The sequence below is a fragment of the Pleuronectes platessa genome, chromosome 17, assembly GCF_947347685.1.
Source record: "Pleuronectes platessa chromosome 17, fPlePla1.1, whole genome shotgun sequence".
Taxonomy (NCBI): domain Eukaryota; kingdom Metazoa; phylum Chordata; class Actinopteri; order Pleuronectiformes; family Pleuronectidae; genus Pleuronectes; species Pleuronectes platessa.
In genome coordinates, this window is record NC_070642.1 from 12,491,165 (window position 1) to 12,503,736 (window position 12,572).

The following is a 12,572-nucleotide window of genomic DNA, read 5'->3' on the forward strand; positions in this document are numbered from 1 at the left end:
CCCCAGACATTCATTCATAAAAAACCTGTAACCACAGAAGTATTTCACATGACATTCAGTGGTCGTCAGGAAAATGTTTGACCCTGAAATATTTCGCTATTACGCCATGTGAGGTTTTAGCTCTGATGAGACACAGATGAGCCATACCCTTTACAACACACCTTACCATCACGCACACATATTTCCACATTTGCTGGGCTATATGTCTTGCTCACACGCCAGCTGATATAGCCACACATTCTCACTCCAGCTGAAATAACAGCATCTCCATACAGCCAGCAGCAGGACATCCTCTGCTGTAATAGCATATGGGGCAGAGGAGGACAGAACAGCCTCCGCCAGGCGTCCAGACTCAGAACCCAAATCAATTTAATGCCCCAGTACATTTGGATTAAAGCGGCGAGCAGATCAAACAATGAATTCTGCAGCAAGCACACTGTCCTCTGTTTCATGGGTCACAGAGTCCAAAAGAACAAATGTGCGCCATTGTGTGAGAGGAGGTGTCCGTTCTTTGCCTAATGCATGAGTGAGTAAAAGTAGGAGGCAAAGGACGTCAAAGCGCCACTAAGAGAGGCGAGAGTCCGGTTGCGACAGAGGAGTCCCTGTTAAGTAATACCTCGCAGACTTTCCATGTTTGCACAAAGTGAACCAGAGTGTCCTGCAGTCACCTGTAGGAGATAGTCACTGGAATGACAAATCAGTGAGTAATGCAAGTACAAACTGACCTCTGAACAGTGCCGCTGTATTAAGTAGTGTGGTCCACTGTCTATATCATCTGTTAAAGTTAAAACAGTCCAACTTTTTTTTAACCATATACAAGTTATTAACCTATAATAAAGTTTGATTTTGGAGAAAGAACAGCAAGATCAACAACAGAGTTAAAAACCAAACGGCTAACTTCCCTCAGAACTCAAGGCTAGATAGTGAGTTAGCCTTAGCTTCTTGTTTCTTTTAACTGATATTACTAATTCGATTCCCCAACATCTTCAGGATTGAAAGTTTGTGTTACAAACTAATGGTTCAACGTGTAATATTTAGGTGAAGGGGATCTTTTGGCTGAAATTGAATATAAAATAATCATAGTGATGTTTTGTTTGAATTGTCGTTTTTTTTCTCTACCCTAGAATGGGCCCTTTATATTCAAATACTTTATATTTACCTCGGGAACTGAAGGCTACCACAGGCTCTATTTCACGTTTGGAAGGAGAGAATGAGGTGAGGGGTATTAAACTGCGACATTAAACTTCACCACTAGATGTCACTAAACTCTACAAACAGAACCTTTAAATAAAGGACCACTCATGTTTATGGTGGCATCAAAAGAAATAGAACTGCATAGCATGAACAGTAGCTATGTTATGTGCTCCGAGCAGGAAACTGTGATTGGTTGTTGCTATGTCGGGCCTATAGACTGTATATATAGAATACGCATATCCACTAAATGCCCAATTGGAGGCATAGACTGCATGGTAGCAATCAGAGGATGTAGCTGTGGTAGCAAGGTCCCGTCAATCTCGACCAATCACGAGTCATCTCAGCTGTCAATCTCGACATTTCACCCCATTTTTAAAAACAAATAACCAATCAAAAGCAAGCTTGCTGGAAAAATTAACCCTTGGACACATGAGTGTGATAACAACTGTCTAAAAAGTTATTTAATGTGCACTTGTTTGTTTGCTCCATGTCCTATCTACTAACATGGAAGAGGTGGGATTTTTTCACCTATACTGCAGCCAGCCACCAGGTGAAGATGAAGACGATTTGGCTTCACTTTAGGGCTGCTGTCATGTCGTGCATCTATATACAAAGTCTATGTAAAGTGTGACAGAAAGCGTAAACGGAAGCAAGAATGTTTCGTTTGAAGACAGTGATTTCTCAGCTTTAGATTTTCTAGATTATCAGTCTGTGGTTAATAATCAGCCTGTGAAGATATCCAATCAACTCACCCCTTACACCTACATATCTTTAGCACATGTTTATCTAAAAGTCTTCAAACCCTTTTATGACGACTATGAGTCAGCAGCCACGCAGACAGACGGCACCGGAGGGAGTGATGATGTCACCACGATGTCACCACGATGAACTGAGGAGCACAGTGTCTGTGATTGTGTATGACTGTACGTGTAAACAACTGTGCTCACAGACACAAAGGGAGCTACATCTGGATTACTTCTCCTTGTCTGTACGTGGCACCTTGGAGGTTTGGAGCCTGTGGCCTCCTTTGAGAACATGGATTTATTCTGACCTACATGCGCCGCCCTGTTCGCATCCTGTCCACCCCGGTGCAGCTGCGCGTTCAACCCCCGCCCCGCCACTTCATCCGGGCTGGGTTTTAGAGGCGCATGGTAGAGAGTGTGACTACCAGCATGACAACAACGTGTCTGTAGGTCAACTGAACTGAATTAGAAGTGTTGATTTTGGAGGGGTGGGGGGGGTGGGGATGGATGGCACAAAGACAAGCGTGGCAACTGCGCCTCTCTGCAGCTGTGGGCGTATGTGAGCATCAGCAGGAACCCTCTCACTCCACGTCTCATCCCAGACCCCATACTGGTTCCCTTAACACCCCCCCCCCCCCCACACCCTGGTGCTTGTTTGCACCCTCTAATTGACATGACAGCCCCCCCGCTGAAATCCTTCTTGTACGGTTTATCTTTTTTTTCTCTCTCTCTATCATAATTCCCTCACTTCTCCCCCACATCATGTTGCCAAGTGGCGGGGACCTTGACAGTGAGAGATGTGTCGTGTTCGCACAGCCAACAGATATCCGAGAGCACTGAAAGAGGAAGAAGGGAAGGCAAAAGATCACTTTTCCCACACACACACACACACACACACACACACACACACACACACACACACACACACACACACACACACACACACACACACACACACACACACACACACACACACACACACACACACACACACACACACACGTGTTGAGCCACACAGACAGACATTCACACACAGCCAATTTGGCCTTAAATGACCTGGAGTGTGCGTGGTGTCTGTGACCGTGGGTCTGTGTGTGTGTGTGTGTGTGTGTGTGTGTGTGTGTGTGTGTTACTCAATGTAAGTTTACTCTGTCATATGTACGCACATGCTGCAGCAAGCATGCCAACGCACACTCATGTGACCACTCCAGTATCATGATACCGTGTGCAAACACAAGGCTTCCAGCCCAAGGTCAGAGGTGATACCACTTTCAAGATCTCGCAGAAAGAACACAGGTGGTTGGAGGACAAGGAGGAGGAGGAGGAGGAGGAGGAAAGAAAGGAGGGATGAAGATGAGGAGGCAGAATGAAAACAACAAAGGATTGAGAAAAGAGGGGAGGAACGAAGGACAGAAGACTGACTGAGGGTTTATACATTGTTGTACCTGTGTAGAGGTGGGAGAGGAGGATGTCAGAGGAGAGTCATAACACAGAGATAAAGGAGCGAGAGAAATGTCCTTGTGCTGTTCAGACATTCAGCAGCGACAGGAAGGCCTGTGATGCCCTCTTCAGGACACAAAGAGCAGTGCTGCCCTCTACTGGCTCAATATGACCATGCACATATGTTGCTGTAGGTCAAATATATAAATATCTCTATATTCAGTACTTTAATTAATCACACAAATCTGTGAATTTCCTGTTTAAAATCAGCTTGTTTATTTACCAGGAAAATACACAATCAGCCACCCTTCAAATGACATCATGCTTAAAAGGCTGTTAGGCATCATACGCTGCTGTCTGGATGATGATCAAATGCGTTTTAATCTTGCATCTCTCCTTATATACAATAACGTCACGTTACTGAAGAATAATGTCAGATTATCAAGGAAAAATGTTCCAATACATGAATGATTAGTACAAGAAAACTTAGTTATTAGGATTCTTTCACGTTTTTTTAATGTAGACTCAACAGGACACTTCAGTGTTATTGGGGAATTATTGTCAGGTTGTTTGATTAAAGTAACTCCAGGTAAACTATTAGCAGAAGGAGGGCTAACGTGTTTATCAATGTACAAAATTATTTTAAAATACCACAAGAACCCAGTCTCATCAGGTAATCGATGCTAAATGCTTTTTTTTTAAATACAGAAACAGTCTGTTTCTTGGTTAAAAAGTTATACTTATTTGTTCCAATGAATTCACAGAATGATTTCCTATTAACATTATTTGAGTTGTTCTTTTAAGTCACGGCAATTAACCTGAGCAGTGAGGATAAGGATACAATAAGGATTTTGACAGAATTTAAATTATGTTTCTCCAAAAAAAAAGGAAAATTTAATGTAAACATTCTTCTGAAAAACCAGCATGACCTTCATCATCCTTCCTTTAATTGAAAGTTAAGGATTTAGTTAGGCTCGTACTGTATGATCTGAGGCACAGAAACAATCTACCCGTGTCCTACAAACACAATCTTTCAAGTCATTGGGGTTCACAGAGAAGGTTAAACCAAGAAGAAACTGTGATGTGATTGTTCACTAATGAAGTTTATAAAGTGAGCGGTCAGAGGAAGAAAGCATTTTCATCATGGGCAGACCTCTGGCGTTGGCCACCTCTGTAGAATAGGCGGGGATTCAGTTTGGCAGGTGCAGAGAGATACAACATAACCACACCTGTGGGGTTCACCGACACCACGAAGTACGTGGAGTCTTTCAGCATCACAGACTTGTCAGTGAACACATCGATGACCTGGGGGAGAGTAGAAATAAAACAGTGAGGGAAACTCTCCTGCTATATTCATGCATGCATTACGTTACTTACAGTATCTGATTCTGAGAAAACATCAGATAATAAAGCTTTGAAATCGTCAAGGGGAATGAACAAATCTAGCTCAAAGGCAGCTCACAATTAATTACTTTTAAAAAGCTGCACAGTATCTTAAACCAGTTCAAGACAAGATAGACAGCATACAATTCTACAGAGAGCCTAGTAAAATGTTTTAATCTGAATCCTCAACATTGCCAAACTCCTATGTATTTGTATACAGGTCTCCCTGCACGGTAAGAATCTTGAGTGGGACATCATGTAACGGCGTTGAAGACTTTTAAAAGACGGACCTTGTAGCTGCCGCTCTCGTAGTTGAGTCTGCTGAGGGAAGTCTTGTAGCGGAAGGGCATGTCAGTCCGACGACTGAAGAACACCAAGGCACTGGTATTTTTGGACAGGGGGCGCCAAAACACCTCAATGCCACTTTTCTCCTGGTAGAACAACATGGATGAGAAAATGTGAATACTAACAACAAGAATAAACATAATAATTACAACAATGATAAGAGTAACCAACTGAGATCACAGATCATTCAAATCTTTCATCTCGAGAACTTGCAGGATCCATGCAAAAGTGTGTCACCTTTACAATTCGTCTTCCCTGAAAGCCAGAGACGTCCTGGCTGATGCTGATGGCCATTTTGTTCTGTAGGATAGCGCGGGCCTCGTTGCTGATGGTGCGCAGGTCATTGGACATGTAAAGAGGAGCGGCCATAATCGCCCACAGAGCCATCTGAGAGCGGGACTGGTCGATGCTGAGGCCAAAGTCTCCGATAACCAGCTTAAGAGGGTGAAATCAGAGAATCAAGGACAATGACATGAAATGGTCGATCGTTCCTGTTGGTGCTTGTACCATCGTTATACTACCCTCTACCCATCCATTGGTATATTACCCTGGAATTGTCCATCGTTATACTACCCTCTACCCATCCATTGGTATATTACCCTGGAACCGTCCATTGGTATACTACCCTCTATCCATCCATTGGTATACTACCCTCTATCCATCCATTGGTATACTACCCTCTATCCATCCATGGGTAAACAACCCTCTACCCATCCATTGGTACACTACCCTCTAACCTACCCTCTATGGGAGAGGCGTTGGACTAGTGGCAGTAAAATTGGACTATGGGCAGAAAGTTACGGACATCAGACCGGAAGGTCTCTGGTTCGACTACTCGCAGTGACAATAAAAACATACCTGGATGGACAAACCCTGGATCTGTTCGAAAAGTCCAAAGAGGACTCTCCCTACCCCCACTTTCTAAGTGCCCCTGAGCAAGGCACCTTACTCCCCCAACATCTGCTCCCCGGGTGCTGTGCATGGCTGCCCACTGCTCTGTGTGTCCTGCTATGTTCACCAGATGGGTCAAAAGCGGAGGACAAATTTCCCTCATCTGCATGTAGTGTGACTGTGCATGTGTTTGGGATCAATATATGTATCTTGTATCTTGTTTCTTGTATCTACCCATCCATTGGTATACTGCCCTCTACACATCCATTGGTATACTACCCTCTACCCATCTATTGGTATACTACCCTCTACCCATCCATTGGTATACTACCCTCTACCCAAGAGGGCACGTACTAAACAGTAGATATGTGGAAATGGTGTTATTTCAGATAAACAGACCATGTCAGGGTCGTTCCACCTTCCTGGTCCCGCTGCAGCTGACAGGATATCCTGGTTCTCGAAGAACCAGTCAACAATCCGCAGGACGCTGTCCCAAGAATCCTGGATGTCGCCATAGTTACGCCACAGGTTGCAGATCTCACCCAACTGAGTGTAATTCACCTGGAAACATAAATCAGTCTCACCGTCAACGGGATCTTAAAATGTTTTCAGTGACATGAAATATGTTCAAAGACATTCTGCTCATACCTTCGGTGGCAGGCCTCCCTGGTAGGCGGGCCAGCTGCAGGAGTAGGCAATGGGGCGGCCCGTCGCATTCAAAGCCATTGACATAAGAGGGTAACCTGTCCAAGGAAGGAACGAGCATCAGACATCAACAAATCAGTTACATCTTGCTAACCACGATGTAAAAGTCCCCAAAGGTCTCACCCTCCTCCTGCTGCATGACGTCAGAATAACAGCCATCGAACTTTAACATATCCACCTCCCAGTCTGCGAAGGTCTGAGCATCGATCTTGATCTTGTCCAGTGGGGTGCCAGGGTAGCCCCCGCAGGTGTGCGTGCCCATGTCCGCGTAGATCCCCAGCTTGAGTCCTCTGTCGTGCATGTAGCGTGACAGTTTAAGGATGCCTCCTGGGAATCTGAGGGAAGTGTGATAAACTGTTACTATTTGTTTAAAAGCTCTCAATGGACTTGCCTCTCGTTGTATCACTGATTTCTTAATTTGCCCCCAGGTCACTTATATCATCCTCACAACCCTTTTCAGTCTCGTCTAAAACACTTAAGGGACCAGCTCTTTTCCGCCCATCCCACATTAGGTCTCGTCCAACTATCGATACTTCAAAATACAATACAATACAATACAATTAAATTGAAAGTCCCCCCCTTTTCAATCTTTCTTTTAATCCAGCTCAACGTGTCTCTTATTCTCTTCCTTTGTATGCTTTTCTTTTGTTGTCTTTCCTTTTGCAATGACTGTAAAGCACTTTGGCTCAACTTATTTTGTTGTTTTCCCAAAGTATTATACTGATTAAGTGCATAAAAACCAATGCAAGGTTTTCAACTCAATGAATAGTGAATCAAATTGTTACCTTTCATCCCTGTTTTTGTATAAATCATATTCTGCAGCAGTAAATAACTCAACTCTCTCATTCAGATATCTCTTTTATAAAATGTAATGTTAGGAAAGACTGAAATGCAATTAATTTAATTAACGATTTTTTAAAACAGCCAGTTATAATTCCATTAACACATAAACTGTACATTATGGGTTTCCGTTCACACAGTGAAGATCCAGCTGTCCAAACCCTTAGCTGTTCATAACTGTAGTGTGATTTTTCTTCTGTGGTTGTGTTTGCTCATCATGTGTTTTCACTTCCACCTTTCAGGGATGTTTTTTTTATGTTTTTATCACACTTATGCTGATGCTGCGTTAATGCTGTTCGCATTTCGATCTGCTGGTTCATGTTTTTCACACACATGACTGTCACGCTGTCTCACCTTCAACAGTCTTATTGACATGCATGCTTAGAAGTCACATATAAATGAATACATTGTGGAACAATGACCCATGTGTGGGTGTGGGATATACTACACGTACCTCTTTGGGTCCGCCTGCAGCCGACCCTGCTTGTCTCTCTCCATGGACGCCCAGCAGTCATCTATGTTCACATAGACGTAGCCAAGCTCCTTCCAGCCGTCCTTGAAGAGTCTGTCTGCCATGTCGATGAACAGATTCTCACTGGAAGAAAAGGAGTAACATCTCATTACAAGGTGTAAATAAAAAAATATGTCACTGTCATTTGATAAATGTATCGTTTGGTTTAAAATAGCTGATTACTGAAACAAAATATGTGTAAAGACATCTAAAAGGACTTTAAATAATATAATTCCCAATAGAAAAATCTGATTTTTTTATGTACACTGGTGAATAATATAATCACTAAATACTTTATTTTTGTTTCCTCAAAACTGGTTTGGCTTCCAAGGCTCCACCCCCATTTATATCAAAACAGGTTGCATTTAACACAACAAAAGCATCTCTCACCGACCACTCCTCTAATAAGGCACACGCAACTTAAGTACACACTGCGAAATTATATCTCACATTGTTTCTGTAGGTGTCAAGTTACATGTAAAACTTTTCAAAGACCATAAAGAATTAAAATAAGGACCTGTGTCATAACTGAAGATAAAGTGAAGTAGCCGTGTAGAGAATAACATTTGAAACGTCATATTATCTCTGAAGCTACAGACAGAGACAGTGTGTTTCCATAGTCTTGCCATGCCTATGTGGCTCTTGTTGACAGCGTGCTGATATCTATATCATTGAGGAAGAACAACAAACATGGAGAACTCACAAAGTATGCAGGCTGCCCGAACCTTTCTCAGAAAACAAACAAATTAGCATTAAATGAATGTCAACATAACATGAGATCACAGAGTGCTACGTTTGCGTTGTGTTGCCTTGCCTGATGCAGTTCTTCGGGTCATTGTCACAGTCAATATCGCAGCGGAATCGCTCCCAAGCCAACCAGCCCATGGGGGGGGTCCGCATCAGACCGTTGTCGAGGGCCAAGGTGGTCAGAGGGAGCGCCGAGGCGAGGAGAAGCACCGCCAGATGCATTCCTGCAGCAGTAACGTCAACTTGAATCAGATGCTGCACGCCGCACTGTATCAAAGTTCAACAAAAGGTAACACAGTCAAGCTGAACCTGCTGTGCAACCCCCCTCCCTGTGTTCACTGACAGGATGAGTCAGATGAGAGGAAGGAGACCTCACCTGACTGACCCGGTGTGACTGTGGCTGAAAGCAGCCATAACAGGTAGTTACATCTACCACCAGTCTGTAAATGTCAGCTGATCACATCCAGTCTCAGCACAGAAAACCCTAACAGCATGGCAGATATAATGCCCGGGCAAATAAATACACATCACACCTTAAAGCATTATCCTGATTGTTTCCTAAACCTGTTGGATTTAATGCAAGTGAATAGCTAACACAAATGGGTCATTTTTTTTATAGATATTCCTGAAGTTAATAGTATTTCATATTTTTTGTTTAACCATGAAACCATAACAATTTTCAAAACTAAAATCAGTTTTTACAGGGGCACTTCAAAATGGTTTAACAGCCAGTGTTTCCTGGTTCATGATCAAAACAACAGTGTGAAAGGAAGAGTTCACTTACTGCGGTTCCGCGGGTCGACGTGAAGCTGAAGAAGGACACACGCCAACACTAGGAGAGATGCGTTCACGGCTCCTCGGCTCTTCTCTTTTAATGCACTCGGTCCTTCACGCAAATCACATGATTAACTTTAGAACATGAAGACCGCAGAAGACATAAACCGAAACGGCTGCCCGACAACCAGGAAGTGAAAGTCATGTGACGGGACGTGCCAGTCAGCTGACCACACAGCAGGAAGCTAAAGGGGATCGAGGGGGCGGGGCCGTTTTTTTGTTTTTCACTCACCTCATTTTTTACTCATCTAAAGTTTATGTTTTCATCTTTTTTTTACATAACTTCATAATAATAATATTAACACATATTGTATTTGTATGGTGTTTCTCAAGGAAAACAAAAACACTTTACATAGAATTTAAATGAAAGATACAGTTAATATAAAAACAGCATCACCACACATTGAAAGTTTTTCTGAACATTTTTATTCATGTATATTTGTTGCTTTGATTATAATTAATAAGTCCTTTACCATCTTTACTAATCAGTTCCAGTATCTACTGCCAGGTTGTGATAAAACCTATTTTTTTAATTAATAGAGTTATCAGGTACCTATTTATAAATGTGAGCGAGTCATTGGTAAAAGGCCGTCAGCAAATGTTAATCAATCACCAATCATTCAATGTAGAATAATGATACACCATTAATAAAGGCTTCTACAGCAATCCATCAAGTTTTCAGTATTAGGGTTAGGGTTAGAGTTAGTGGTTTTTATTAAAGGTCTTAGGACACTGATTTATAAAGTATTATTGAATCATTTATTAACCATTATTAAAGCCATGTATAGCAGCATATAAAACCTAGATAATATGTATTATCATTTATTTTGAACACACATTTTTGAGATATCCATGCATTAAAGTGTAATGTTGTGGTTGTGAATATGGAATAAGTGAGTGGTTAAATATATCTCTAGTACACTAAACTAACGGTGCCAAGTTCTATTTCTCCATAACCTGACACAACAGGTCAAATGTCACCTGTCAGCCACAGCAGTAAAGTGAGGTACGTTTTCTCTGGTTGGTTCTATGCCCTCTCATACGCGAATATTAACGACATGACCACAGCCCTGCTCATCATCTTCACCACCCTCTACCTCAGTTGCATATACGGGAGGCTGGGCGCCCTAATTGGGCTCCTCGCCATGGGATTGACCATCTGTGCCAGGTGTGCCATACAAAAGGCCGAAACCTAACACCAGGTGCAGTCTGTTGGACAGGATCTTCTTCTTCTGTGTTTTTGTGGCGGTAGCCTATTGGAATTCTCCTTAGGTTTAGTGGAAGTTGAGGCAGGAGACGGGTCAGAGGCAGAGGGGGTTTGATGCTGCAGTCCATTAACTGGGTGGTGTTTCTGTCTGCGGGGCTGCTCAGAGGTGACTAAGGAACAGTGGTCATGGTCGGACTGGGCCCAGAGGTGGCTGGAAAGGTCTCTGTGGGAGCTATGATATCCTCATTGTCCTTGAGAGTTATTCTGCGATTCAGCTCATCCCTTGGGACTTCCAGCATGGAGGGAACGTTAGGAGCAGCCGCAGCAGTAGGGGTGTCACACGGAGTTGCAAGTGTTGCAGCAAAAACAAGTGTTCAGGTCTAGAAAATCCGTGTTTACAGTTTTAGGTTCAGTTGTTGTTCGTGCGACTCGAGCCGTGTGAGGCGTCGCACTGAAAGCAACTATGCTGACGACTTCTGAACATTGGGCTTGTTGCAGTAAGGGCATTTTGTTCTGGGTGAACCAAAGAGCCTGTTCCACACACATGTGAATCTACAAAGGGGTCTTCTCACGGGGCCAGACCTAATTAAAGGAATCGGCATGGAGACGGTCACCGCAGCAGTGGCACCTATCGGGGCACATGGGGCTGGGGAGTTAGGCTCCATGGCCCTGAGGTGACCCGGCACTGAAGGAGTTGTTGTGGCTGTATTGTTGGCCTGGGGAAGCACTCTGAGTGCAGGAAAATGTATGCAGATATATACGAATAGAAATGAAAAATAATTTCTCACTACATTATCTTCATATGTAAGATCATATGATACTCTTTCATTAATCCATGCTTCCATGTTTTGTTTTCCCCCAATGATCTATACAAATCTGATAGTGCTATAATTGTCCGATCCCAGCTGATGTCGTGTGAGAGGCAAGGTGGACCCTGGGCAGGTAAAATAAATATTGCAATTCAAATGGTTTTATATCAGAAATCTATTTTTTATCAGAAACATTTTAATGTGGTGTATTAACTAACTGATGCCACATTATTCTCTGAGAAACAGGAAGACCGATTAACAGAAAACATAATAAACTGTTTATTGTTGACTTAATCACCTCTTTTCCTCTCTTCTTCATACCATCACCTCCCCAGACGTGGCCACAAGCCGACAGTTACTTTGGTTTTGTCTTAGCAACAGTAACAGAGGATTTGGTGTTCAGAGAAGGGAGGAGGGGGGAGGAGAAAGAAAGAACAGATGGATATCAGAAGACAGAATAGATCGGAGTTAGATGTACAGTATGTGGTGGAGAGCTCACAGTGAATAGAAGGAGTATGGGTTTGGTTTGAGGAGATGATGTGCAGCGTGCAGATGGACGTCCAGCTGCGGCTCACGGTTTTGAAGATGTGCATTGGCACCAAGAAGAGGATGCAAGAAGGGTTTCCTCCTGAAACAACCGAGAGATAAACAGCACTACACTTGCATGGAGAAACATGGTAATCAACTCTTAAGGTAAGAGACTTTCCATGGTGGATTTGAGGTGAAACTTTTGGAACTCTTCACTCTGGAATGGGATTATCTTCTGCATTGAAATCACATCACCTCCTTGCACTATTCAAACCTTGATGATGTAATTATCTCCAAAGATGGGACACATCACAGCTTCTCCGTGGATGTTGTCATCCTGTGCGCTTCGGCACCACTAACTCAGTATTACATGCATCAGGAGGATTGACCTCACC

The 12,572-nt window shown here is 43.0% G+C and overlaps 1 protein-coding gene across 2 annotated transcripts; it reads right to left on the minus strand.

The window, feature by feature from the left end:
• Positions 1 to 3,629: 3,629 nt before the first annotated feature.
• On the minus strand, positions 3,630 to 9,776 carry naga (N-acetylgalactosaminidase, alpha). 2 transcript variants are annotated; one of them, XM_053445318.1, is made up of 9 exons: positions 9,584 to 9,776; positions 8,867 to 9,023; positions 7,996 to 8,136; positions 6,825 to 7,036; positions 6,645 to 6,739; positions 6,396 to 6,557; positions 5,343 to 5,540; positions 5,051 to 5,191; positions 3,630 to 4,682 (listed from the first exon to the last, which is right to left on the minus strand). In XM_053445318.1, the coding sequence occupies exons 2-9, from the start codon at positions 9,019 to 9,021 to the stop codon at positions 4,497 to 4,499; spliced, it is 1,290 nt and encodes a 429-aa protein (XP_053301293.1). In that variant the 5' UTR covers positions 9,022 to 9,023; positions 9,584 to 9,776; the 3' UTR covers positions 3,630 to 4,496. The 2 variants fall into 2 exon arrangements, with proteins under 2 accessions (XP_053301293.1, XP_053301292.1); XM_053445317.1 differs by having other exon boundaries at positions 8,867 to 9,066.
• Positions 9,777 to 12,572: the final 2,796 nt, after the last annotated feature.

Bases quoted from the DNA above. Each gene is read 5' to 3' on its own strand.
- naga (XM_053445318.1), bottom strand. From the start codon at position 9,021: ATGCATCTGGCGGTGCTTCTCCTCGCCTCGGCGCTCCCTCTGACCACC. The intron at 6,740-6,824 runs GTGAGACCTTTG...TTCCTTGGACAG, and splicing joins CGTCATGCAGCAGGAGGAGG to GTTACCCTCTTATGTCAATG. The intron at 5,541-6,395 runs GTCTGTTTATCT...CACCCTCTTAAG, and splicing joins GGTGGAACGACCCTGACATG to CTGGTTATCGGAGACTTTGG.